At 41.1% G+C, this 27,579-nt stretch overlaps 1 protein-coding gene across 3 annotated transcripts in view; it reads right to left on the bottom strand.

Moving 5' to 3' along the window:
* DOCK8 (dedicator of cytokinesis 8) overlaps nt 1–27,579 on the bottom strand; it is a 220,581-nt gene that overhangs the window by 4,395 nt on the left and 188,607 nt on the right. For all 3 annotated transcript variants that reach the window (XM_060199742.1, XM_060199743.1, XM_060199744.1), the window contains 7 exons: nt 22,447–22,590; nt 20,658–20,789; nt 19,494–19,628; nt 16,694–16,783; nt 11,520–11,756; nt 6,881–7,024; nt 2,542–2,648 (listed from right to left, as the gene is read on the bottom strand). In XM_060199742.1, coding sequence (XP_060055725.1) covers nt 2,542–2,648; nt 6,881–7,024; nt 11,520–11,756; nt 16,694–16,783; nt 19,494–19,628; nt 20,658–20,789; nt 22,447–22,590 — 989 coding nt within the window. The remainder of the gene's footprint in view (nt 1–2,541; nt 2,649–6,880; nt 7,025–11,519; nt 11,757–16,693; nt 16,784–19,493; nt 19,629–20,657; nt 20,790–22,446; nt 22,591–27,579) is intronic.

Here is a 27,579-nt window from a genome sequence, read left to right as displayed (position 1 = left end):
TCTAGCGATAATCCTGGTGTTTAAAAAAAAAAAAATCAAACCCATGTTTTCTAACTCTGTGATCAGATGTGCGGAAGAATCCTGCCTGGAATTAGGTCCAGATAAGACCAGAAGGAGAGAATTCACATCCCAAGGTTAGGTATTTTTATAAGGCATGTGTAAAGACACAGGAAGATGGTGACCATTTACAAGCCCAAGAGAGGACTCTCACCAGGAACTGAATCTGTCAGCATCTTTATCTTAGCTTTCCCAGTCTCTGGTGTGGTTAAAATGGTTTTTGACTGTGGAGGGTAGATAGCATAGTGGTTATGCAAACAGACTCTCATGCCTGAGGCTCTAATGTCCCAGGTTCAATCCCCCCCGCACCACCATAAACCAGAGCTGCAAAGTGCTCTGGTTAAAAAATAAAAAAATAAAAAAATGGTTTTTGACTGGGGAGTGGGAGGATAGTGCAGTGGGTTAAGTGCATATGGCGTCAAGCACAAGGAACGGCATGAGGATCCCGGTTCGAGCCCCCAGCTCCCCACCTGCAGGGGAGTCACTTCATAGGCGGTGAAGCAGGTCTGCAGGTGTCTGTCTTTCTCTTCCCCTTTCTGTCTTCCCCTCCTCTCTCCATTTCTCTTGGTCCTATCCAACAACAAAGACATCAATAACAACAATAACAATAAAACAACAAGGGCAACAAAAGGGAAAATAAAATAAAATAACATTTAAAAATTGTTTCTGATTAAGCTACTCAGTGTATGGTATTTTGTTTTATAAGCCTCAGCTGACTAGGAAAAAAAAAGTAGAAGAGTTTTAGTTTTAGAGTAGATATATAAGTTTTAGTTTTAGATAGATAAATAGGGAAGATAGAGAGGGAGAAAGAGAGATACCTACAGCATTGCTTCACCTCTCGTGAAGCTTCCTCCTACAAGTGGAGACTGGGTGCTTGAACCTGTGCCCTTGAGCATGGTGACATGTGTGCTCTACCATGTGCGCCAACATCTTGCCCCAAAAGAAGAAAATTTAAACACTCAGGCCGTGTTGTAAAGGGCATGATGTATTAGATGGGAGGAAGTGGATCAGAGGAGGAACAAGCAATGTTCTGGGTGGGGGTAGATGGAATAATGGTTATGCAAAGAGATTCTTGTGCCTGAGGCTCCAAAGTCCCAGGTTCAATCCCTCACGCCACCATAAGCCAGAGTTGAGCAGTGCTCTGGTAAAAAAAAAAAAAAAAAATTCTATCCCCTATCTTTGCCTGTGAGGTCCTGAGATTTCTTTCTCCCTAGTTGTAGGATAATGTAGGAGTGGACCCCAGATTTTGAACTGGCAACCATCAAGAGGAGCAGGACTGGCTGGCTGCACATGAAATGTGGAGAGTCTGCCTGCCAGGTTCTGGATGGCTCTATCTGGCTACACTGTCTGAATGGTAGGCTGCCCAGCCATGGTCGTGGAGCAGAGAGCCAGGAAGATAAACCTTTTTGCTGCTAGTGATCAGCAACAGCAGGTACACTGGCATCCGTCCTGGATACCCATGTTTATCAGCCCTCAGCCTAAGTTTGCTTAGAAGCTGAAGCTCACCTAAGGGAAAACCTAACACTTAACCCCCAACACTGTCCACTCCTGTATCACCTTGGCTGCCTGAAGTCAGTGGGGTATGTGTGTTGGTGGGGGACAGGTGGGTGGGGTGGGGTGGGGTTCCATACATTAGTAAAACACCATGACAAGATAGTTATTCTTTAAAAAAAAAAACAACACGCCACCAGGATTATTGTTGGGGCTCAGTGTTGGCACTATGAATCCACTGCTTCTGGTGGCCTTTTTTTTTTTCACTTTTTTTCCCTTTGTGTTTTATTGTTTGACAGGACTCAGAAATTGAGAGGGGAAAGAGAATAGAAACACTTGTAGATCTGGTTCACCACCTGTGAAGTATTTCCCCTCCACAAGGGGAGCAAGAGTTTGCACCTAGGTCCTTGAGCACGGTGCCATGCACTTAACCAGGAACACCAAACCCCCTCTCTCCCCACACAATATAGTTATTCTGTCCATTAAAAAAGGCCATAGTACGCTGACTGGACTTGAGAAGCAATTAAACGAAGGCAGGGGAGGCTTCTGCACCAACTGGCTGTGTTGAGGATGTAACTGACACACCCTAACATTCAGCCATGTGACAGGTAAGATCTGAGGGGTCTTAGTGAAATTGTATAGTAACCCAACATTCAACACAAGCTCTCCTATTGTTTTCAATGCATGGAAATTGAGTGGAAGACAAGTCCACTACTGCTTGCGGGTGGAGACAAATTCCCAAGCTGAGCATGGCTTTGCTTGCAGCCTTGTCATGCACACTTGTCACACAGGGCCTGGCACACGGTTTGGGTGCCATAATGTTGGCTGAATGAATGAATGAATGAACTGATCTCTATAGTCACTTCAAAAGTGTATCTGTTGGAACACATTTTTTTTTCAGGGTGAAAAGGGAAAAAAAACAAGGGAGTAATCACAAGGTTGGACAGAAGTGAACCACTATTCCACTATGTTTCCAGCCATTGCCCTTCTCACCTCATTATGAATTCCTTAAAGCATAATCTTAACTTGTTGTGATGGCGATAGAGCTTCGGGTCAGCTGGAATTTCAGCCAAGAACACTTGAGCTACTTCCAATGGTCCCTGATGTAAAAAGTAAGAAACAATACTGACATCAGAAGGAAAATTAAATTTTGAAAATGTTCGTATAAATTATTAGTTTGAAGATTTGATTTTGGTTTGATGAAAACATAAAAAAACAAAACAAACAAACAAAAGCAAGGAAGGTTATGACCTCTCATGAAACTTTGTTCTCTTAGGAGGATTATGGAGTTTTAGGACTAGAAATATAAGTGTAGGTTAATGCAATACTAATAATAATGTTTCCTTTACATTTAAAGGCAAGAGGAGACCACCTGGGACTGCAACAAGACAGGACTAGAACAACTTCAGGAACCCACCAAATCACTGGTGAGTGCAAACACGTGTGGCTCGTGGACAGAGAGGAGCCTAGGGAGATATTAAGGGGCTGGTAACAGTCCAGCTGTCTCCAGTTGAGACACCACCTCCAGTCTGTTTCACCAGCAAAAAGATGGCTGAAGGGAGGAGAAGACTTCCCTAAGACTCACTAAATGCAACTGTGAGTCATCATTGCTACTGCCCTCAGAATATGGACTTCCAAAACTAAGTAAAGAGGAACTAGATAACATGAATAGACCCATCACAGCTAATGAAATTGAAAGTTATCAAAAATTTTCCCGAAAATAAAAGTCCTGGACCAGATGGTTTTAAAAATGAATTCTACAAAACCTTCAAAGAAGAACTAATACCTCTACTTTTACAAGTCTTCCAGAAGATTGAAGACACTGGAATATTCCCTTCCAGCTTCTATGAAGCCAAGACCACTATGATACCAAAAGCAGACAGGGGCACAACCAAAAAAGAAAACTACAGACCAATATCTCTGATGAACATAGATGCTAAAATAATGAACAAAATCCTAGCCAAACAGATACAGCAGTATATTAAAAAGATTGTTCATCATGACCAAGTGTGGTTTATCCCAGGTATGCAAAGTTGGTTTAATATATGTAAATCAATCAACGTGATCCACCACATCAACAAAAGCAAGACCAAAAACCACATGATCATATCCATAGATGCAGAGAAAGCCTTTGACAAAATACAATATCCCTTTATGATCAAAACACTACAAAAAATGGGAACAGATGGAAAATTCCTAAAGATAGTAGAGTCTATATATAGCAAACCTACAGCCAACATCATACTCAATGGTGAAAAACTGGAAGCATTTCCCCTCAGATCAGGTACTAGACAGGGATGCCCACTATAACCATTATTATTCAACATAGTGTTGGAAGTTCTTGCCATAGCAATCAGGCAGGAGCAAGACATACAGACTGGAAAAGAAGAAGTCAAACTCTCCCTACTTGCAGATGGCATGACAGTATACAGAAAAAACCCTAAGGAATCCAGGAAGAAGCTTTGAAAATCACTGGCAATATAGTAAAGTGTCAGGCTACAAAATTAACATTCAAAAGTCAGTTGCATTCCTCTATGCAAACACTAAGATAGAAGAAGTTGAAATCCAGAAATCAATTCCTTTTACTATAGCAACAACAACAAAAAATATCTAGGAATAAATCTATAGCCAAAGAAGTGAAAGACTTGTATACTATTCAAGGAAATTGAAAAAGACACAAAGAAGTGGAAAGATATTACATGTTCACGGGTTGGAAGAATTAACATCATCAAAATGAATATACAACCCAGAGCCATTTACAAATTTAATGCTATCCCCATCAAGATCCCAACCACATTTTTTAGGAGAATAGAACAAATGCTACAAATGTTATGTGGAACATAAACAGAAAAGACCTAGAATTGCCAAAACAATCTTGAGAAGAAAGAACAGAACTCGAGTCATCACACTCCCAGATCTCAAATTGTATTATAGGGCCATTGTCATCAAAACTGCTTGGTACTGCAACATGAATAGACAGACACTGACCAGTGGAATAGAATTGAAAGCCCAGAAGTAAGCTTCCCCACACCTATGGGCATCTAATCTTTGGCAAAGGTGCCCAGACTATTAAATGGGGAAAGCAGAGTCTCTTCAACAAATGGTGTTGGAAAAATTGGGTTGAAACAATGCAGAAGAATGAAAGTGAACCACTATATTTCACCAAATACAAAAGTAAGTTCCAAGTGGATCAAGGGCTTGGATGTTAGACCAGAAACTATCAGACACTTAGAGGAAAATATTGGCAGAATTTTTTTCCATCTAAATTGTAAAGACATCTTCAAAGAAATGAACCCAATTACAAAGAAGACTAAGGCAAGTATAAACCTATGAGACTACATCAAATTAAAAAGCTTCTGTACAGCAAAAGAAACTACTACCCAAACCAAGAGACCCCTCACTGAATGGGAGAAGATCTTTATATGCCATACATCAGACAAGAGGCTAATAACCAGAATATATAAAGAGCTTGCCAAACTCAACAACAAGAAAACAAGTAACCCAATGCAAAAATGGGGGGAGGACATGGACATAATATTCACCACAGAAGAGATCCAAAAGGCCAAGAAACACATGAATAAATGCTCCAAGTCTTTGTCAGAGAAATGCAAATAAAGACAACAATGAGATACCACTTCACTCCTGTGAGAATGTCATGCATCAGAATAGGTAACAGCAGCAAATGCTGGAGAGTGTGTGGGGTCAAAGGAAACCTCCTGAACTGCTGGCAGGAATGGCAATTGGTCCAACCTCTGTGGAGAACAGTCTGGAGAACTCTCAGAAGGCTAGAAATAGACCTACCCTATGACCCTACAATTCCTCTCCTGGGGATATATCCTAAGGAAACCAACACACCCATCCAAAAAGACCTGTGTACACATGTATTCTAAGCAGCACTATTTGTAATAGACAAAACCTGGAAGCAACCCAGGTATCCAACAACAGATGAATGGCTGAGCAAGTTGTGGTATATATACACAATGGAATACTACTCAGCAATAAAAAATGGTGACATCACCATTTTCAGCCGATCTTGGATGGACCTTGAAAAATTCATGTTAAGTGAAATAAGTCAGAAACAGAAGGATGAATATGGGATGATCTCACTCACTGGCAGAAATTGAAAAACAAGATCAGAAGAGAAAACACAAGTAGAACCTGAACTGGAATTGGCATATTGCACCAAAGTAAGACTGTGGGGTGCATAGGTGGGTGGGGGAGAATACAGGTCCTGTAAGAGGAACTAGTGGGGGTTTTATTGTTATATGGAAAACTGAGAAATGTTATGCATGTACAAACTATTGTATTTACTGTTGAATGTAAAACATTAATTCCCCAATAAAGAAATAAAAAAAAATAATAGAACTACAACAAACTATACTGCTCCGAGTTGTTCATCTAAAACTGGAGACTGTCCCGATCCTTTCATTCACATTCACTTGTCCAGCTGCCTTAATGGTAAGCACCATTTTGTGTAACTGTTGGCTTGAGTACATATATAGTCTGTGGTTGGAGTTAATACAGCTTCCCTTTTCATCAAAGGAATGGGACTTACAAAGTCCAAAGCTTCATAATATTTTCTGATCTTATATATATAATAGTCATTTCTTTTCTGCTCCCTTGATATTCCATGAATACAGAAGTTCTGCAGAGGATTCTGGTTGATCTGAGCAATGAAAGAGTACTGATTTACTGAATTTGTGACTGTGGAGGTGTGTGGTTGGATTAGATCGGAAATGAAAGTTCTTCACTGACCAGAAGGTAAGCCAGTACTTCCCTCCATCTGATACAGGTCTATAGATGTTACATGATGAATTTGGGAGTTAGGGTTCAAGTGGTTGAATTGGCCCAAGAAATCTTGACCCTAGGTCATTGTTGGTTAGTTAAGGACCTTAGCATGCTGGGTTCACCTTGTAATAGACCCAGGGGTTACATGTTCTGGACCCTTTCTTCCTAGTTTTAGTCTCAAACTTTGATATAATTCCACCTAAATTAGGTATGACTAACGTATCAATAATATTCAAGAACAGAAGCATTTGTCAGGTGAGCCCCAAAAGAAAAATTCTCAGAGAAGTCTCACCTACTCCTTAGAGATGGTCTACTCTTCTCTAGGATATCTTTACTACCTTAAGTTGTTGGTTACATGAAGCAGAAGAGAACTCTTTAAATGCTTCTGTATTTGCCTCACAAGGTGTTTCCTCTATTTTTAAGGACGCCACTGACATGTTGACAAGACTCCACATCACCCTCTAGCAAGGAAGATGTAGCAGAAGTGTAAGGACAACTGAAATAACAAGAAGCGGAGCAGCTGCCACCAGCTGATTTAGCTCACCTGATTGACAGTGGCTCCAACGGATCCCTGCAGCACCATTTGAAGCATCTTAGCATCTGGGGGTTCCTGGTTAATGGCCACTGCCAACTGCAAGGTTTTCTTCTTCATATCTTCAATGGCAACTTCGATTGGTGTTAAAACAAACTAAACACAAGAGGCAAAATGTAGGAAAGTCAAGTCTTTTAAAACATAATTGCTACTTTAAAATAAGTTTATTTTATGAAGAGAGATTTAAATATATATATATATATATATATATATATATATATAGAGAGAGAGAGAGAGAGAGAGAGAGAGAAAGGAAGAGAGGCCAGAGCATCTACCTAACATATGTAGTGCCTGGGGTTGAATTTAGGACATAATGCTTGGAAGTCTAGCTTTCCATTTTCTGTGGATGGAATGTCTGCTCTTAAATGCCATGGACTGGAGACTGAATGCTGGTACACCACCCAGTTGAGTACAACCTTTACCATGAATAAGGACCCAGATTCGAGCCCCTGCTTCCACCTGCTGGGGGAAAGCTTCACAACTGGTGAAGCAGTGCTGCAGGTGTCTCTCCCCCCCCCCCAATTTCTCACAGTCCTATCTAATAAAAAAACATGGAAAAAAGAAAGAAAAGAAAGGAAGAAAGGAGAAGAAAAATAGTTTTCAGAAGTGGTAGACTCTTGTGCATGTACCATACATACCCTGGTGGAAATAAATAAATAAATACATAAATAAATAAAGTCATGAACTGGCTTAATGAAATAGTTCACTTAGATAGTGAGCTGCCTTGTCATGTGCACCACCCAGGTTTGAGCCCAGCCCCCATAGCACTGGAGGAAGCTTCCGTGTTGTGGTCTCTCACTGTCTCTCTCAAAAGAAAAAAAAAGTCATGAGAGCAAACCTGAAACTATGACAGAGAACACACATGGATTTGAAAAAGCAGTTAAGGAGATGCTTTCAGAGAATTCTAAAATAATTTAACCAGGCTAAGAGAAAAAAAAAAAACCCAATACATTCTTAGCACATCCATTTCTTTCTCTCTCTCTCTCTCTCCCTCTCCCTCTCCCTCTCCCTCTCCCCCCCTCTGTCTCTCTGTCTCTTACTTACAGCAACTTTATTCTCTTCTCAATTTTGTAGTCAAAGAGAGGCTTGCTAGATTAAGAAAGTGGCACAAAATGACAAAGGCAGTGAGTGAGGGGGCCAGAGTTTGGTTACAATTACATCTACATTCAAAGTCATTGTTCTCTTTGCATTGTCAGGCTCCTTTCCTTACTGTTGAACAAGTTAATCAACATACTTAGGACAGCTATTAGAAGCACAGCACACAAGACATTCTTCCCCAGTGTATCTCAAGACTCTTGGCATATTCCCCACTTAGAGATGAATCCTTAACAAATAAGATTTTCTATTATGGGTCAATCTAGTAATTTCTATGTTCTGCTGGTTTAATATAGATGTTATAGGTGGCATTGTACCATAGCCCCCACACTCACGTATTGTAGTCCTAACCCCAGCACTTTAGAATGTGATCATATTTGATACAGGTTCTTTCTAGAGGTAATCAAATCAAAAGGAGGACATTAGGATGGACACTAATCTAATGTGAGCAATGTCTCTATGATAATAAGAGGAAATTTTTTTTGCAGAGATATGGACAGAAGAATGATGGGAAGGGGCAGGTGGTGGTGCACCTAGTTAGGTGCATGTGTTAATATGTCCAAGGACTCAAGTTCAAACCTCCATTCTCACCAGCAGGGGGAAAGATTCATGAGTGGTGGAGCAGTGCTACAGATGTCTCTCTTTCTTTCTCCCTCTCTGTCCCCTTCCCCTAATTTCTCTCTGCCCCGTCAAATAAGATAAAGTTAAAAAATATAAAGTTTTAAAAATAAAAGAAGGATGGGGGGTCAGGTGGTAGCGCAGCGGGTTAGGTGCACATGGCGCAAAGCACAAGGATTGGCATAAGGATCCTGGTTCAAGCACCTGGCTCCCCACCTGCAGGAGAGTCGCTTCACAGGTGGTAAAGCAGGTCTGCAGGTGTCTATCTTTCCCTCCCCCTCTCTGTCATCCCCTCCTCTCTCCATTTCTGTCTGTCCTATCCCAAAACAACGACATCACTGGCAACAGTAATAATAACCACAACAACGATAAAAACCACCAGGGTAACAAAAGGGAAAAAATGGCCTCCAGGAGCAGTGGATTCATGGCGCAGGCACCAAGCCCCCAGCAATAATGCTGGAGGCAAAAATAAAATAAAATAAAATAAAATAAAATAAAATAAAATAAAATAAAATAAAATAAGGATGATGATATGAAAAGGCACAGGGAGAAGGTCTAGAATAGTTCTTTTCCTCATTAGAAACCAATTCTAACCACATCTTGAATTTGAAGCCCTGGCATCCAGAACTGTGAGCTGACACATTTCTGCTGTGTGAGCCACCCAGTGTGTGATGATTTGTTATAACAGCTCCAGTCAGTGGGTTCACTGAGGTTCTCAGGGAACTCCAGAAGGCCATAACATGTTGTAAGACTCTTATTGGGACCATGAGTTTATTTCTGTGCTTTGCCTGCTGTTTAAAAGTCCACAGTAAGTGGTCTAGGAGGTGGCTCAGTGGGTAGGGCATTGGAATCTCAAGTGCCAGGTCCTGACTTTGAGTCAAGCATCACATGCACCAGAGTGATGCTCTGGTTCTCTATTCCTCTCCCTCTCTTCCTCACATAGATCTGTTAATAAGAAATCTAGCAGATGCCTTCTAAGCTGCTACTACCTGAATCACTGGCTTAGACCTTCCTGGCTTTCACTGACTGATTGCCTGTCTTGCTTAATTCTCTAGCTGGTGAGTTACTCTTCTCAGAGCTGCGTATGCTTCTGCCCATTAAAGTGTTTCTTCACTACACATTCATCCCTGTTTGTTCACTGAACTCATTTGCTTGTTGTACTTGTTATTTTAATGAGCTCATCTAATTAAATAATGTCTAAGCCAGATGTGGAAAGCAAAAATAAATGTTTCTATAAAAACCAAGCTGGGTGCTTGGACAAGACCTTCTCAGATTGAGTTGGTGTAGAGATTCCTGTAATATTAGATGTGTGCAAGACAAATGCAAAAGCCCAGGAGCCAAGAAATAATATAAACTCAGAGGGATTATGTTCTCGCACTTGTTGGCAAGGGTCTTTAAGCTCTCACTCTGCTTTGTAGAAACCCAAACTGAAAATTATAGACAGGGCATTATGTGTTCGAGTTTACAGAGGAAAGACAATGCTGAACTGAGATCAGTCAAGCCAAAATCACAGTAAAATTTCAGGCCCTGTGTAAAAATGAGTGGCGAAGAAATGTGCATGTCTATGCTTTAAATTTAAAGAAAATATTTGAAGTGCATCCAATTTTGAGTGGTTCTATGACTTGAGATATATGTTCTATCTGTGATTGATCCTATCACAATGGACTAGAAATCTTCAGCTGTACAGAGAACCAGAGAAGAGAGAACAACCTTTCCCATCAATGTATGGATGAAAAAATTAATTACAATAAGTGGTTTGTGTGAAGTCATGGGAGAAGTTGGAGCTAGAATCTAGCAGGTGTCCCTGTCCCTTCACTCTTGTGTGGTGTCACAGCTGACTTTTTGGGGCTGCTCATCTATTGTCTCTATCTCTAATAACCAATGACACAAACTATGCCTCAAGCATCTATAGGCTACAAGACAGATTTACATTTTAGGGGTTGGGTGACAGCTCACTGAACAGTGTATACATGCTGCTATGTGAGAGGACTTAGATTCTAGCCCCTGGTCCCCATCTTCAGGGGGAAGCTTCAATAGCAGTAAAGTAGTGCTGCAGGTGTCTCTCCCTCTTCTCTCACCCTCTACAAAAGAAATGGGTAGAATTTGCATGTAGGAGCCTCAGTGATAACCCTGGTGGCAAAAGAAAAAAAAGTGTGTGTGTATGGAAAAATGTAAAAATTTAAATATATGCATTTCATATAAGTTAATCATTAACATACAAATATATCCCATGTAATTATGAAATCATTACAACTATTATAATGTAAACATACTTACATTAAAGATAGAACTTTAGGACAGAAAGTAGAACTACAAAACTGTTGCTGCCTAAATGGAATTCCTTGGAGCCACAAAAGTAAGAGAACGGGGGCTAGGTAGTGATGTCCCCAGTTGAGTGCAAGGGCCTGGGTTCAAGCCCCCAGTCCCCACCTAGATCAGGGAAGCTTATGAGTGGTGAAACAATGCTGCAGGTATCTTTCTCTTTCCCTCTCTACTCCTCTTTCCCTCTCAATTTCTCTGTCTCTATCCAATAAATAAATAAGGGTCTGAATACTAATTTTTTAAAAAGTGAGAGGATAACCACCACAATAGGATTTCTTTTTTATTCTTTTAAAGCCAGAGTGTGAGAGAGGAGACAGAGAGAGGAGAGTTATTGCAGTACCACTTAGGAAGCTTCCCTCATGCAAGTGCTCCTAGGTGGTGGCCTGGACTTGAACCCAGGTTCTCTTGCATGGTCAAGCATGCTGGTGTGGCTTCCCAGACTCCCTCCTGTCTTGCCTGAAGGAGCATGAGGGAGGGGGACGTGTCGCCCTGGGAGGGTTCCCAGCTGCCCTGTTAGCAGTGACCCCACTGAGCGCCTGTCCCGTCTGTGCATTACCTCCTCCCTGTGGATGACACTGATCCTGGTCTTGATATAGGGGAAGGCGTGCATGGCGGTGAGCACCGTGTTCCTGCGGTACTGCTCGTGCAATTCTCCGCGGGGCCGCCCCTCCAACGTGAAGGGCGTGGTGTACATGAACCTGCGCAGATTGAAATTTTTCTCAAAGTAGGTGATTCTGTCTTTCATCTCGTACTCATCGAAGTAGGGCTCCACGAACGTGATCTGAATGTAGGCCTGTGGTGGGGAGGGGAGGGGAGGAGGGAGAGAAGAAAAAACGGAAGGGGAAAGAAGGGGTGAATGACCCTACAAACATGGAGCAATTTCTCAAGGGGATTGTGCAAGTGAGAGAAGCCAGACTCAAAAAGGCTGCAAGAGGGGCCAGGTGGTGGCGCACCTGGTTGAGCGCGTATTACAATGTGCAAGGTCCCCAGTTCAAGCCTCCGGGTCCCCATCTGCAGGGGGAAAACTTTGTGAGTGGTGAAGCAGTGCTACAGGTTTTCTCTCCCTCTCTGTCACCCTCTTGACTTCTGGATGTCTCTATCCAATAAATAAAGATTTAAAAAAAATTAAGGCAGAAAGAGGGGCCACACCTGTGCCACCACTTTGCCATGAGTGAGGACCCGAATTCAAGCTCCCAGTCCCACCTGCAAAGAGGAAAGCTTCATAAGAGGCGAAGCAGGTTGCAGGTATCTACTCTTCTCTATCTTCCCCTCCCCTCTCAATTTCTATCACTATCCAAATCAATAACAAAGTTTTAAAAGGCTGTACATTCTACTTATTTACCACAGTTTTTTACTTATTTGATGAATGATTCTGTTTCTATGGTTTTTTAGACAAGGCAAAGCTACAGAGACAGGATACAGATCATCAACTAGAAGTAGCAGGAGGTGGGGTCTGGGCTAGCCTGGTTAAGTACATACATAAGTATCTGCAAGGACCTGGGTTCAATCTCTGGTCCCCACCTGCAGGTGGTAAGCTTCATGAGCAATGAAGCAATTACTGCAGTTGTCTCTCTGTCTCTCTCCTCTACCTTCCTCTTCTTTCTCAATTTCTTTCTTTTTTGTGCTCCAAGGGTTATTGCTGGAGCTGGGTGCCTGCACTACAAATCCACTGCTCCTGGAGGCCATTTTCTCCATTTTGTTGCCTTTGTTGTTTTATCTTGTTGTTACATTGTTGTTGTTGTTGGATAGGACAGAGAGAAATAGAGAGAGGAGGAAGACAGAGAGGGAGAGAGAAAGATACACATGCAGATCTGCTTCACCACTTGTGAAGCAACTCCCCTGCAGGTGGGGAGCCAGGAGCTGGAACCGGGATCCTTATGCTGGTCTTTGATCTTTGCACCATGTCCACTTAACTCACTGTGCTACTGCCTGGCGCCTCCGCCCCCAATTTCTTTCTGTCCTAACAAGAATGAATGAAAGGAAAAAATGGCCACCAGGAGCGGTGGCTTAGTCATGCAGGCACGGAGTCCTAGTGATAACCCTGGTGATCGTTTAAAATAAGAAGAGAAGAAGAAAAGAACAGATAGAGGGAGGAGTGACTGTAACTGTGCAGGAGAATATTCTGGGTCATGGTGTCTTCTATATATTGAACATAGTGATGAAAAGATGTGTTTGTCAAGTTGCAGAGTCAAACACTCCAAGAATGAATTCTATGCCACTTACCTTATTTAAAGAGGCCTGTGGGGATTCAGGCCGGGCGGTAGTGCAGCGGATTAAGCGCAAGTAGTGCAAAGCGCAAGGACCAGCCTAAGGATCCCAATTCGAGCCCCCGGCTCCCCACCTGCAGGGGAGTTACTTCACAGGCGGTGAAGCAGGTCAGCAGGTGTCTATCTTTCTCTCCCCCTCTGTCTTCCCCGCCTCTCTCCATTTCTCTCTGTCCTAACAACAACATCAATAACAACAAAAAAACTACAACGACATTAAAAATTTTAATACAAAAAAAGAGGCCCGTGTTCATATATGTAGACACACATGCCTTGTGAAGAAGGACATTTATCAGGAGCCAGGCAGTGACGCACCGGGTAAGTGCACATAGTACTACACACAAGGACTGCCAAAGGTACCCAGGTTTGAGCCCCATCTGCATCAGGGATACTTCACAAGTCGAGAAGCAGGTTTTCAGGTGTCTCTCTTTCTCCTTCCCTCCCTCTTACTTCCCCTCTCAAATTTCTCTCTGTCCTATTAAATAAAATAGGAAAAACAAAAAAGAAATGAAGGATGTTTATCATGAAGGAAGATATCAGGGCTGGGGCAGGTAACTCTGTCAGAGGGCACCTGTTTTGCCATTTATTTGACCCAGGTTCAAGCCCCCAGTAGACCACATAGAATTATTACAGCACTGGAAGAAGTTGGGGCTGTGGTATCTCTCTGTCTCCATGTGAAAGTGTTTGCTTGGAGCAGGGCTGGCAAGTGGCTCAGCAGTAGAGTGCACACATTACTAACCATATGCAAAGACTCAGGTTCAAGTCCCAACTCACCACATGGGAGCACCTGCAAGAGGGAAGCTTCATGGGCAGTGGAGTGATGCTGTGGTGTCTCTCCTTCTCTCTGCTTCTCCCTCTGCCTCTTACCCTCTGTCTCTTACCCTCTATTCAGAAGAAAGGAAAAAAGGAAACAACTGCTGATGAAAGAAATGGAATGGTGCAGACACTGAGCCCCAGTGATAAGTCCAGTGGCAGAAAAATAAAAAGGAGTAACAATAAAAAAGAATACCAATGACCCCATCCCACTGAAGCAGATGGGTGAGGCCACTGACCTCAGACTACAAATCACCATCTAGTATGATGAAATTGGGTCACAGTTCAGGGTTTGGACTGCCATTTAAAATTCTCCCCATCTACCCTGGGTGCTTTTAAAAGAGGGGGTAAGATCACCCTGCATCAGGGATGCCACCAGTGACTCTGCACTACAGTAGGTGCTGGGCATGGAATATTCTGGCACACACATAGCCAGCCTGTCCTTCAAGGACCCCAAGCCCTTCTGTCTGAAGCTCAGCTCGGCTCTCACACACTCACTGTTGCACTCCTAGCTGAGGGCATGTGTCCACAGTGATTAAGTCTGCTGAAATATGCAGAAAAACAAACTCTAAAATCTGGCCAATTCCTCATTCTTAAGTCATCTGTATAATATTCTGGAGGACAGAACAGAAAGTGGAGTTTGGATTCCATGGTTTATAAGCCTGCCAGATCACGACAGAATTCTGCCTTCTAGCCTTTATTAATACTCTAAACTTGGATTATTCCCTACAGCTTGGATGGTTCTCTTATGAACAGATCGATTTGTAAGTTGGGCAGAGCAAGTAGGGACCATCCTGTAGTCTAATAATGAACACATCTGGGGGACTGGGTGGTGGCACATATTGCCATGCACAAGGGCCCTGGTTCTAGTCCCACTCCCTACTTGTGGGAGTGGGGGGGGGGTGGCTTCATGAGTAGTGAAGAAGTGATCCAGATCTCTCTCTCTGTCTCTGTCTCCCTCTTTCCTTTCAAGTTCTCTCTATGTCTAACCAAAATAAATAAAAATTTTAAAATAGAACAAATTTGTTCTTTGTCCATGTTTCCTGGAACAAAGTTTCAAGATGCTTTGATATGTCCTGATTAATAGGGCATCATCTTTATAATAATTTTATTATAGCAATTTCATTTTTATTTTATTATTTATAAGAACAGTATATCACTTATTATAATGTTTTGTCATTCTATTTTTCTTAAATTGCCATCAGGGTTATTGCTGGGGTTTGGTGCCAGTATTATGAATTCACTGCTCCTAGAGCCCACTTTTTTCATTTTTTTTTCAATTTTATTTGACAGGACAAAGAGAAATTGAGGGGTGAGGGAAAGAGAGGGAGAAAGACAGATACCTGCAAACCTGATTCTGCTTGTGAAGCATCCCCCCTGCAGTGGGGGAGTGGAGATTTGAACTCAGGTCCTTGTACCTAGTGATATGTGTACCTAACCAGATGAAATACTGCCTAGTCCCCAAGTTTGTATTTTATAACATGTTTTAGATATAAGGTCTACAGTTTTGTATAAAAGAAGAGCAATGACTAACTGTGGGTTTAGGGATGACCAGCTCTGAGTTCACATACTGCAAAATCTTGGGAAATTAGTTAGCCTTTTTTTTTTTAATCTTTATTTATTGGATAGAGACAGTCAGAAATCAAGAGGGATTTCTGATGGGAGAGAGATGCGGGGGAGAAAGAGAAATACCTACAGCACTGCTTCACCACTCCCAAAGCTTCCCCCATGCAGGTGGGGGCCAGGGGCTTGAACCTGGGTCCTTGTGCATTGTAACATGTGCACTCGACCAGGTATGCCACTACCCAGCCCTAGAAATTGCTTAGTCTTTTTATACCTCAGTTCTCTAATTTGTAAAATAGGAATATCATCTTCTATTTCCAAGACCCATTGAAGGATAAAGTGAAATGGTGTATTAGGGCCAAAAGGGGGCTGGGGTCTCCTATGTGCATGATTCCACTGCTCTCAGTAGACTTTTTCTCCCTCTTGATTTCAGGTACAGACAGAAGGGGGGGGGAGAGCAAGAGGAGAGTCACTACAGCACTGCTCCACAGTTCATGGAGCTTTCCCCAGTGCTGTGTATGGTGCTCCCATGTGGTGCTGGAAGCTTTAACCCAGGTCCTCAAGCTTGGTAGAGTGTGTGTCCTCTACTGGGTGAATTATCTCTTGGTTAGTACTTAATAAATAGAACTTTTAATTATGATTCCTGTCTTTGAATCTGGTTTATTTCAGATCTAACCAAATAGTAATTGAATCCTAGACAGAAAGGTGAAGAAGAAGAAAAAGGAGGAGGAGGAGGATAAAACTGGGTGCTTTTATCGTTTATATGTATGTATGTATGTATGTATGTATGTATGTATGTATGTATGTATGTATGTATTTTACCAGAGCACTGCTTAGTTCTGGCTTATGGTTGTAGTGCTGGAGATTGAACCTGGGGTCTCAGAGCCTCAAGCATGAAAGCCATTTGCAGAACCATTATACTGTCTCCCCAGCCCATTATACTGTCTCCCCAGCCCACTGGGTGCTTTTAAATGAGGTGGAGAGTCATAAAAGAGGAGGCCATTTTGTGTTTCAGGGGTTGAACAAGAGGAATCCGAATCTGAGAGCTTTGCGGTTCTTTATTTATATTTTTATACAAATTTCACCATACCTTATTAGGATCCAACTTGGTTTTGTCCACAGGAGCTGAGTCTTTTATCACTTCTACAAATTCTGCACCAAAACACTGACTATAAAACCCCTAGGTGAGAGAAGGAGACAGATTCGGGTTATTGTGACATGATTCAACTCTGTCTTCTCAGAAGTTGGGAACAAGTAGAAGGGAGAAGTTGCTCACTGACCCTGAAAAATCCCTCTGAGCTAATGAGGTAAGTTGAGCATTTTCTGAGATAAAAATAAAAATACAAGGAAGTCCAATGCTGCCTACTGATACATGCCTCCCTGCAGTAATGTACACTCAGCCTATAATTCAGCTCATGTCATCATATTTTCTGAGGCAGCGCCACAGTATAACACTTATTTACTTCTTGCCTTTTGTCCCTTAGGAATTTGCAGGTCACCACGTTCCCCATAATCTAATACACCACAAAGCCCAAGAAGACAAAATATATACTTCTAGTTCCAAATAGCAGAAATATATTAGGGCACCCGAGTGGTTAGGATTTAGCGGCTAGATCTCCCTCTGGTGAACTAAACATACTTGGGATAAGTTACGATACTATTCTGGCTCTCGGCTTCTTTGAATCAGGTAAGAATTAAAGCCCCGTGTCCCCACTGGGGTTTGAACCTGAGTTCTTGAGCATGGTAATGTGTGTGCACAACAGCATAGTACCTCCTAGCCCTTTTTGATTATTTTTGTTCCTGAAAGCTTTGTCAGGATTCTCCTGTATTCCTAATGTACTTAGCTGCGGAAGAAAATGGGAAAAATGACATTGTTGTGACTATCTAATCTTTGATTTTTCTCATGTAAAAGATCCAGGTGGATGAAACTGATAAACTTACATGAAATTTGGCAAAGCCCCCCTTTTCTGATTTATTACAATTTATGTGTATTAAGACTAAAGATCAGGGAGCCAGATGATAGTTACTATGTGCAAAGACCGAGGCTTGTCCCCCTGCTCCCCACTTGTAGCAGGGATGCTTCATGAGTGGTAAAGCAGGTCTACAGGTATCTATCTTTCTCTCTTCTGCTCTATCTCCCTTCCCCTCTCAATGTCTCTCTGTCCTATGAATAAAATGGGGGAAAGAATGGCAAACAGGCGAGCCCCATTGAAACCTCTGGAAGTAAAAAAAAAAAAAAAAGACTAAAGACCAAAGGGTTATGCATTGTTCATTATGTTCAGTGTTATACACTGTGGTAAAAAAAAAAAAAAAAAAAAACCTCATAATTATTTTTAAAATTAAAATTTTTTATTATCTTTATTTATTTATTAGATAGAGACAGCCAGAAATCAAGAGGGAAGGGAGTGATAGAAAGGGAGAGAAACGAGAGATACCTGCAGTCTTGCTTCACCACTCATGAAGTTTTCTCCTTACAGGTGGGGGTAGGGGGGCTTAAACCTGGGTCCTTGTGCATTGTAGCATGTATACTCAACCAGGTGCACTACCACTCGGCCCCAGAACTCATTGTTTTTTATAATTCATTGGTATACATTGATTAGATATATATGTTAAAAAACAATAAAACATTTAAAATAAATATTTTACTATAGACAAACCAATAATAATAATAATAATAATTATTATTATTATTATAACCCCTTGTCTTATTCGGTATGGAGAGTACCAGGAGCAATTTGGCAACAATCCCCTTTAGGTTTTACAGCAGTGAAAGGGAATACATTCAAAGTAATAGTGAGAAAATGTAAAGTTAAACAGGTTCTGGTTTGAACCATCTAGTTAAGCATCTCATTAATGGTTATCAGCATTCATGGCAACCCTAACCTTTTGGGGGATACAGTCCTTGATTTTCTTGCTGAGTTCTTAGTGCTTGACCTTTTCAATGCTGGTTTCTGGTTTCTGTTTTGTTTTTTCTCTCTCTCTCTCTTTTCACTTTCTCTTTCTCTTCTCTGTGCTGCTTCCTCTTACTCTGGCCTTTCCCCAAGGACATGCTGCTCTCTTCTGCTACATTGTGGGCTAAATAGAGATGGCACCTTGGAGCTAAGGCTGCTATTCTATAGGTTGGGCTGACAATGAAAATATAGAGGGTGATGGTTTTTGAAGTACTTGCTGTACTGCAGCCCAGGATGTGGAAACACAGTGACAGGAAAAGCATAGTGACAGTATTTTAAAGCATGGCTCACTCATTTGTTTACTTCAAAGTCAAGATAAAAAAAACCTTTCAGCTGAACTATTACTATGGAAATTTGAGAAGGACTATAAGAAAGGAGATGACACTGAATTTATTTTGCATAATCATAAAAAATGCTCACTACATACAAACTTTGACAAGCATATAGAGAATCTTAGAGGAGGAAGCAGGGGGTGGTGTATTGGGTTGAGTGTACATGTTACCATGCGCAAAGACCTAGGTTCAAATCCCTGCTCTCTACATGTGGGGGGGAGGGGCACACTTCATGAAGCAGGTCAGCAAGTCTCTCTCTCCCTTTCTACCTTCCCCTCTCAATTTCTCTCTGTCCTATCAAATAATAAAAATAGAAGGGAAAAAAATAAAGGGAAAAAGGGCCACCAGGAACAGTATTGCCAGCACCACACCCCACTGATAACAAAGAGAGAGGGAGAGGGAGGGAAAGAGAGATAATATCTTAGAGGAAAACTATGCAAAGCTTGCCTTACAACCTCACCTAGTACCTTCATATGTGGGAAAAACTTATCTGTTGGAAAATGATGAACCCAACTCTTGGCTAATTTGTAAAAGATCCATTTTAATTTTTTTTTTTTTTTGCATACAGATGTCATATAATGCCATTCCATAGAAGCTCTTTTCTTACCTCTAGTCTATGAGAGATCTCTGGAAGTTTGGTAATTGCAGGCTCTTTGTAAACAAATTCTTGCTCATCCAAGTCCCCAAATTTGGACCCATAGAAGCCAACTCGAAAGTAAGTTCCAAACATCCTCTTATGACCCTGGATGAACAAAAGTAAGAAAACTTCTCCTTGGTTGGGAAATTCATGAGGATTCACTGGGTTGCAAAAGGCAGAATCTTTACTGCTGTGCTCTAAAGCATTCTGTTTCTATGGCTATAGGAAGCAGAAATCAAAGCTCTAAAAAGTTATTAATAGTTAGGAAATGCATTTTGTAAATAGTAACACCCTCACCCCAAATGGATTTCTTTTAGATGAATTTAAAAGATTCTCCAGGGCTGGGAGGTAGCTCATCCTATAGAATGCACACTTTACCATGCACAGAGGCCCAAGTATCTGCCACTACATAGGAGCAAAAGGGAAATTTCATGAATACTAGAGCAGTTCTGTGGTATCTCTTCCTTTTCTCTCTTCCTCTCTGTCTCTCACCTTCTCTTAAAAGAGAGATGGACAGATATAGAGAATATGAGGAGAGATGGAATTCTTTTATTTTATTTTGTTCTTTTTTAAATTTATTAATTTATTTATAAAATGGGAACACTAACAAGAGGAGAGATGGAATTCTTTTATTTTATTTTGTTCTTTTTAAAATTTATTAATTTATTTATAAAATGGGAACACTAACAAGACCATAGGATAAGAGGGGTACAATTCCCACCACCAGAGCTCTGTATTCCATCCCCTCCCAATAGCTTTCCTATTCTTTAACCCCGTGGGAATATAGACCCAGGGTCACCATGGGGTGCAGAAGGTGGAAGATCTAGCTTCTGTAATTGCTTCCCCATGGAGAGATGGAGTTCTGCATGCACAATGTCCCAGTAAAAACCTTGGTGACAATAAAAATAAATAAACAATTCTCAAGTTCTCTTACTGTAAAATACAGTGAGCTTCCTTCTTCACACTTGGCTTTGGTCCTCTTTCTGTTCCCAACCCTTTTCTGTTCAGTAGGTAAGAGTTACATTGCTCAAGGTCAAACATCCCCTAAATAGGATCAAGGGCTCAGCATCCCTGGGGCAGGGTCATCTGCTGCCAGGTCATAGGACCCGCTGGTCAGGTCACCTAGTTAGTTACCTTGCTGATAATGCTGTCGAAGGCCTTCTGCAACTTGTCATGGGTGGAGCTCAGCTTCCGGAAGTCCCGGTGTGCTTCCAGAATGGGGATGACCAGTTTGTAGACCTCATTCACTGTCTCATACAGTCCTCCCTTGGAAAGAGAAGAAGATTAAAGAAGATGGCATCAATCGGAACCTTCAACGGCACAACCAAAGATCATAAGGTACTGGAGGGTGGGCTAAGGATTGCTATTGCAATATTTTACTGGGCAGGTGTGAGGTCTGAGCAGCTCTGGGAAGGTGGCCAGATTCACAGTGAATGAGACATATGCTAAATGGCCCTGTATGGTCAAGGTAAAAATGGAAAAGGGGTTGCACATGGAAAAACAGGGTAGGAGACTGATAGCTGGGATTAAGAGTAATTAGGAAACGCAGTGTTAACAGAGTCATTGGGGGCTCCTATAGCTCCATGTTCATTGCATGTCTGAGTTAAAAGATATATATGTGTGTATACATATACATGGAATAATATATATGTATATCATTTGTTTTACTTTAATGTGTGTGAGAGAGAAACAGAAAGATGTAGAGAAAGACCAGAGCACTGCTTAGCTCTGGCTAATGGTAGTGTTAGGGACTGAACCTGGGTCCTCAGAGCTCAGACATGAAAGTCTTTTGCAGAACCATTATGGTGTCTCTTCAGCCCTAAATTAGTAGGATCCTAACTAGCTTGTCTTCTTGAATTTATGAGGGGAAAAAAACAGTAGTTGAATGGACTCCCCCCTCCAAATCCTGAGAGGAAGTGATGATAAATTAGTTAACCACTAATTAAAATAAATAAAGGTTGTAAGGTAGACACTTGTAAATGAGGTGGAGAGAGGAGAATGAAATAATTAGATTAGCTATACTGAGGGACACTATTAAAAATAGTCACAGCAAGAGATTTTCCCCTGCTGTGAAATGCAGTGAAACACACACACACACACACACACACACACACACACACACACACACACACACACACACCAACCACATTTAATTAGAGATATGGAAGTAGAGAAAGAAAGAGAACCAGACATCACTTTGGTATATGTACTGCCTGTGATCAAACTCAGGAACTCAAGCTTGAGAGTTCAGCACTTTATCCACTGTGCCATCACCCGGACTGATTTTTTCTTTCTTTTTTTGTTAAGAGTGTTTGGACCCAGGGTAGGTTAGATTAATAAGGGGAGTCTCAGAGGCTTCTTGATGCTACATTTTTCTGTGCTAGTTCTGGCTCTGACTATTCTGAGGGTTACTCAGTTGTTCAGAAGTAAGACAGCTCTATTCATTCCTTCATTCTCCTCTATGTGGATCCCCACTAATATTCTTTTGGGGGGGGAGGGGGAGGGAAAGGGAGAGGGAGAGAGTGGAGGAAATTGAGAACATCATCATTTATTGTGTAACTGAGGGCAAGCCATTTCACCTCTCTGTGGCTTTGTTCCCACCCATATTAAATGGAAACAACACTGTAAATGGCCTCCCAAACATTGAGCCTGCAAAGAAAACTGGGCTATGGCCTGGAGGGATGATAGGCTTTCTTACCTCCCTTGGGGAGCTGGTGCAATTTGCAGACATCAATCATCCAGGCCCATCCCCTGCCCTCCACAGCCCTGCCAAAGCCTGTCATCATGTATGGGGCTGAAGAGGCTGCCCTGACCTGCACTCCCAGCCCCAAGGCTCACTCCCAACCCAGGGGGTGAGGTGGGGGTGAGGTGGGGGTGGGGGGGTGGGGGGGGGAGGCAGGCGTGGACTATTGTGGGCACTGACCGTGTTGAAGAGCTCAGCTGCCTGCTCGAGGAGGCCTACCAGGCCGCTCTCGGTGAAGTAGCGCCCCGAGCACACACCGTCTTCATCTGGGGACAAGGTGTCCTCTGAGACTGCAGACTCCTCCAGCACATTGGAAGAGATATTCTGAAAGAGATGCTATTGTGAGCCTAAGGAGCAATGAAACCAGATGAAGGAAAGGCACCAAAGGATGCAGATGTCCTCTATTCAAAACTCCTCACAGAGCCTTGAAGTGTACAAAGTTTGTGCTTTCACCTAGATGCTCTGGTTGATTCTCATCCTACAAAGATCACCCTACTGAACTGATGGTCAAAACTCTCAGCTAGCTAGCTAGCTTCTTTCTTTCCTTCCTTCCTTCCTTCCTTCCTTCCTTCCTTCCTTCCTTCCTTCCTTCTTTCCTTCCTTCCTTCTTCTTTTTCTTTCTAAAGATCTATTTATGTATGAGAGAGAGGGAGAGAGGAAAAAGGGGAGAGAGAAAAACAGAGAGAAGGAAGAGGAGACCAGAGCATCGCTCTGGCACATATGCTGGGGTATGAACTTGAGACCTCATACTTGAAAGTCCAATACTTCACTCACTGTGATGCCTGCCAGTTTATTTTTTTTTTTAATTCTTTATTACTATTTAAGCTGAGTTGGCTTGTGAAGGACAATCTGTCTGCTTCCTAACCTGACTAACAAGATCATGTAAACCAATCTTAGAAATTCTTGGTGGTGGGGGAGGGGATGGAGAGTTTGTTGGGGTCCTGGTGCATGATGGCGGAAAAGGCCTTAAGTTGGAGGTAAAAGTATTTTGCAGACAACTATCACTAAGAGATGAGAAATTGCATTTGTGTCAAAACTGTGATTAAACCATTACCTTTTCAGTAAAATGATTTTTAAAAGTGCTTAATATGTTTTAATATACCTGGCTTTAAAAAAGTAAATCCCCACTATATGCCTCTGGATCTTTCCTATGTAAAAAATCCAGAGGTTGTAGTTACTGTGTGTTAAAAATTTCTTAAAGAGATGGTTATCACAGGATTATATGCTCACATTGAATAGTGTGAATCTATTAGGAATCTAGGAGGCTCTCCAAATATTTTATGACCAGCCCTTCTTCCAAATCCGATCTCTCTGCTATGCTGTATCTGAATTGAGTATAACAGCATACCCAAAAGATACTGTTAAAAAACTAATAACCTGAGAAGTGTCTACTGTTTGAATTGCATTCAATGTTCTGTATTTTAAGGAACAGATGTGAAGCTAAATTGATTTATCAGCTAATGTCAGAGGAACAAAAAAATTGAGGGCAGGATTTCTTGGCTTCAGAATGAGGAAGGTAAAGACAAAAGCAACATCAGAGAACATACCCTTATCTACATTTGAAAATAAATAGTGCATACTGGAGCAGAGTATTTCAATAATCTCCATTCCCTGGAATTTAGAGCCCTTTAAGTTACTATCCTTGAACAGATATATTTGTCTTGTCTTTTATAATTCTTTTTGCAAGATTCATATTTGTTGAAGTACAACAGGGTGAAACATAAAGCAGACAACATTTACAAAATCAGGATAATGCTGCCCACAATTACACCACCCTTCTCTACAGTAAAACTTCCTGATTTTCTTCTGGGAAACCTTAACTCTAGTTGAATGTCAACTCTGACTCAGCCAATCATAACATTCCATTCTGATTGGCTCAAAGAGAACACATGAGCCTATTAGGACTAATAAGATATACTGGGGGATTGAGAGATAACATAAAGACAAAAAAAAAAAAAAAAAAGATGTACTAAGATGGTCTCTACAAGTAGTAGAAATAAAGCATTTCTATTTTCTCCTGGACTTGAACTTGGAAAGCTATAGACACAGCTATTTCTCAATGAGTGTGGGAAGTCTTTTAAAAATGAAACCAGCATAACAGAGAGCAGAGACGGGCACATTGAGATCTGATGACACTGTCTGGGCCCTGAAGGTCCAGTTTGGCAGATGCTGCTTCAGGCTCAGCTCCCCAGGGACACTGATAAATCCCACTGCTATCTTAGGTCAGTAAGGCTATGTAATCTGTCATTCCTGAATGGGTTTGTATATCTCAACGGAAAGTGGTAAGAATTTATTCCTGAATGCCAGTGCCATTCAGTTTCTCTTTTGTAGCTGGGAACACCTCTCTCATCATGTGCTGTGTATCACTAAGGCTTCACGCATGATAGTTCTTCAGTCTCATTGTTCTGAGTCACTTAGTGCACGCACTCACACACAGCACCACAGCTTTTTGTGCTTCTTTATAAAAGCATTTATTATTATTGTTATTATTTTATTTCTTTATTGGGGGATTAATGTTTTACATTCAACAGTAAATACAATAGTTTATACATGTATAAGATTTCTCAGTTTTCCACACAACAATATAACCCCCACTAGGTCCTCTGCCATCATGTTCCAGAACCTGAACTCTGCCCCCACCCACCCACCCACCCCATAGTCTTTTACTTTGGTGCAATACACCAACTTCAGTCAAAGTTCTGCTAAGTGTTCTCTCTTCTGATCTTGTTTTTCAACTTCTGCCTGTGAGTGAGATCATCCCATATTCATCTTTATCTTTCTGACTTATTTCACTTAACATGATTTCTTCAAGCTCCATTCAAGATGGGATTAAAAAAAAAAAGGTAAAATTACCATTTTTAATAGCAGAGTAGTATTCCATTGTGTATATAGAATACAACTTGCTCAGACACTCATCTGTTGTTGGACACCTGGGTTGCTTCCAGGTTTTGGCTATTACAAATTGTGCTGCTAAGAACATAGGTATACACAAATATTTTTGGATGGGTGTCTTTGGTTCCTTAGGCTATATCCCCAGGAGAGGAATTGCAGGGTCATATGGTAGTCCATTTCTAGCCTTCTGAGAATTCTCCAGACTGCTCTCCACAGAGATTGGACTAATTTACATACCCACCAGCAGTGCAGGAGGCTTGTTGCTGCTACCTTTTCTGATGTATGACATTTTCACAGGGGTGAAGTGGTATCTCATTGTTGTCTTTATTTGCATTTCTTTGACAATGACTTGAAGTATTTTTTCATTTGTCAGTCTTTCAGATCTCTTCTGTGGTGAATATTATGTCCATGTCCTTTCCCCATTTTTGGATGGGGTTATTTGTTTTCTTGTTGTTGAGTATGGCAAGCTCTTTATATATTTTGGTTATTAAACTCCTGTCTGATGTATGGCATGTAAAGATCATCTCTCATTCAGTGAGGGGTCTCTTGATTTGGGTAGTGGTTTCTTCTGCTGTGAAGAAGCTTTTTAATTTGATGTAGTCCCATAGGTTTATACTTGCCTTAGTCTTCTTTGTAATTGGGTTCATTTCTTTGAAGATGTCTTTACAATTTAGATGGAAAAAAATTCTGCCAATATTTTCCTCTAAGTGTCTGATAGTTTCTGGTCTAACATCCAAGCCCTTGATCCACTTGGAATTTACTTCTGCATTTGGTGAAATATAGTGGTTCACTTTCATTCTTCTGCATGTTTCAACCCAATTTTTCCAACACCATTTGTTGAAGAGACTCTGCTTTCCCCATTTAATAGTCTGGGCACCTTTGCCAAAGATTAGATGCCCATAGGTGTGGGGAAGCTTACTTCTGGGCTTTCAATTCTATTCCACTGGTCAGTGTCTGTCTATTCATGTTGCAGTACCAAGCAGTTTTGATGACAATGGCCCTATAATACAATTTGAGATCTGGGAGTGTGATGACTCGAGTTCTGTTCTTTCTTCTCAAGATTGTTTTGGCAATTCTAGGTCTTTTCTGGTTCCACATAAACATTTGTAGCTTTTGTTCTGTTCTCCTAAAAATGTGGTTGGGATCTTGATGGGGATAGCATTAAATTTGTAAATGGCTCTGGGTAGTATATTCATTTTAATGATGTTAATTCTTTCAACCCATGATCGTGGAATACCTTTTCATTTCTTTGTGTTTTTTTTTTCTATTTCCTTGAGTAGTGACTTATAATTTTCAGTATACAAGTCTTTCACTTCTTTGGTTAGGTTTATTCCTAGATATTTTATTGTTTTTATTGCTATAGTAAAAGGAACTGATTTCTGGATTTCTTCTTCCAACTTAGTGTTTGTGTAAAGGAATGCCACTGACTTTTGTATGTTAATTTTGTAGCCTGACACCTTACTATATTGCCTGATAGTTTCCAAAAGCTTCCTGCTGAATTCTTTAGGTTGACATTTATTATTATTATTATTATTATTAAAGTTGAGTGTCATGTTATGATGTAACTTTCACTGTCTAGAAAGTAAATTTGAGGGGCCGGGTGGTGGCGCATCTGGTTGAGTGCACGTGTTAGAGGGCTCAAGGACTTGGGTTTGAGCCCCCAGTCCCCACCTGCAATAGGAAAGCTTTGCAAGTGGTGAAGCAGTGCTGCAGGCATCTCTCTCCCTCTCTATCACCCACTTCCCTCTTTATTTTTGTCTGTCTCTATCAAATAAAGATAATGCAGATTTTTTTTTAATCTTTTTTTTAAAAAAAAGAAAGTTAAGTTGATGAGAACAGAAATAATCCTCAGTATATACCACTTACAAGAATAAATTCATGACATATAACTATCGATAGATGAATCATACACCTTTGTGTAGAATGAATGTAGGTGCTTCTGTTGACTACAATACTATTCTAGCTCACTATGACACTGCTCTTTATAAGCAACCGAATTCTAAGTGAAGTTAGAACAATGAGGCTTATTAAACATGAAAGTCAATAATGAGAAGCAATTAATATTTAGTGATAAAGATAAAATATTGTGAAAAGGTAGAAAAGAATTTCAATAAATAACTCAATGAAATAAGAAATGTTACTATTCATCATTCTGTAATAAAATGTATCTGCTAAAAATTAAAGTGCCTATTAACTTGACATATACATATATATAATGTATGTGTAATGTGTGTATAAATATATTCCATTTTGAGATATATATTATGATCAGGGTTACAGCTGGAGCTTGGTTCCTCCACAAGGAATCCACTGCTCCTGGTGGCCATTTCTTTCCTTTCTTTTGTTTGATAGGACAAAGAGAAATTAAGAGTGGATGGGGATAGGGAGAAAGACACCTGCAGCATTGATTCACCCTTGTGA

The sequence above is a fragment of the Erinaceus europaeus genome, chromosome 10 (genome assembly GCF_950295315.1).
Source record: "Erinaceus europaeus chromosome 10, mEriEur2.1, whole genome shotgun sequence".
NCBI classification, from domain to species: Eukaryota; Metazoa; Chordata; class Mammalia; order Eulipotyphla; family Erinaceidae; genus Erinaceus; species Erinaceus europaeus.
Note: the sequence above shows the minus strand (reverse complement) of the source record. Positions and strands in the feature narration are given on the sequence as shown.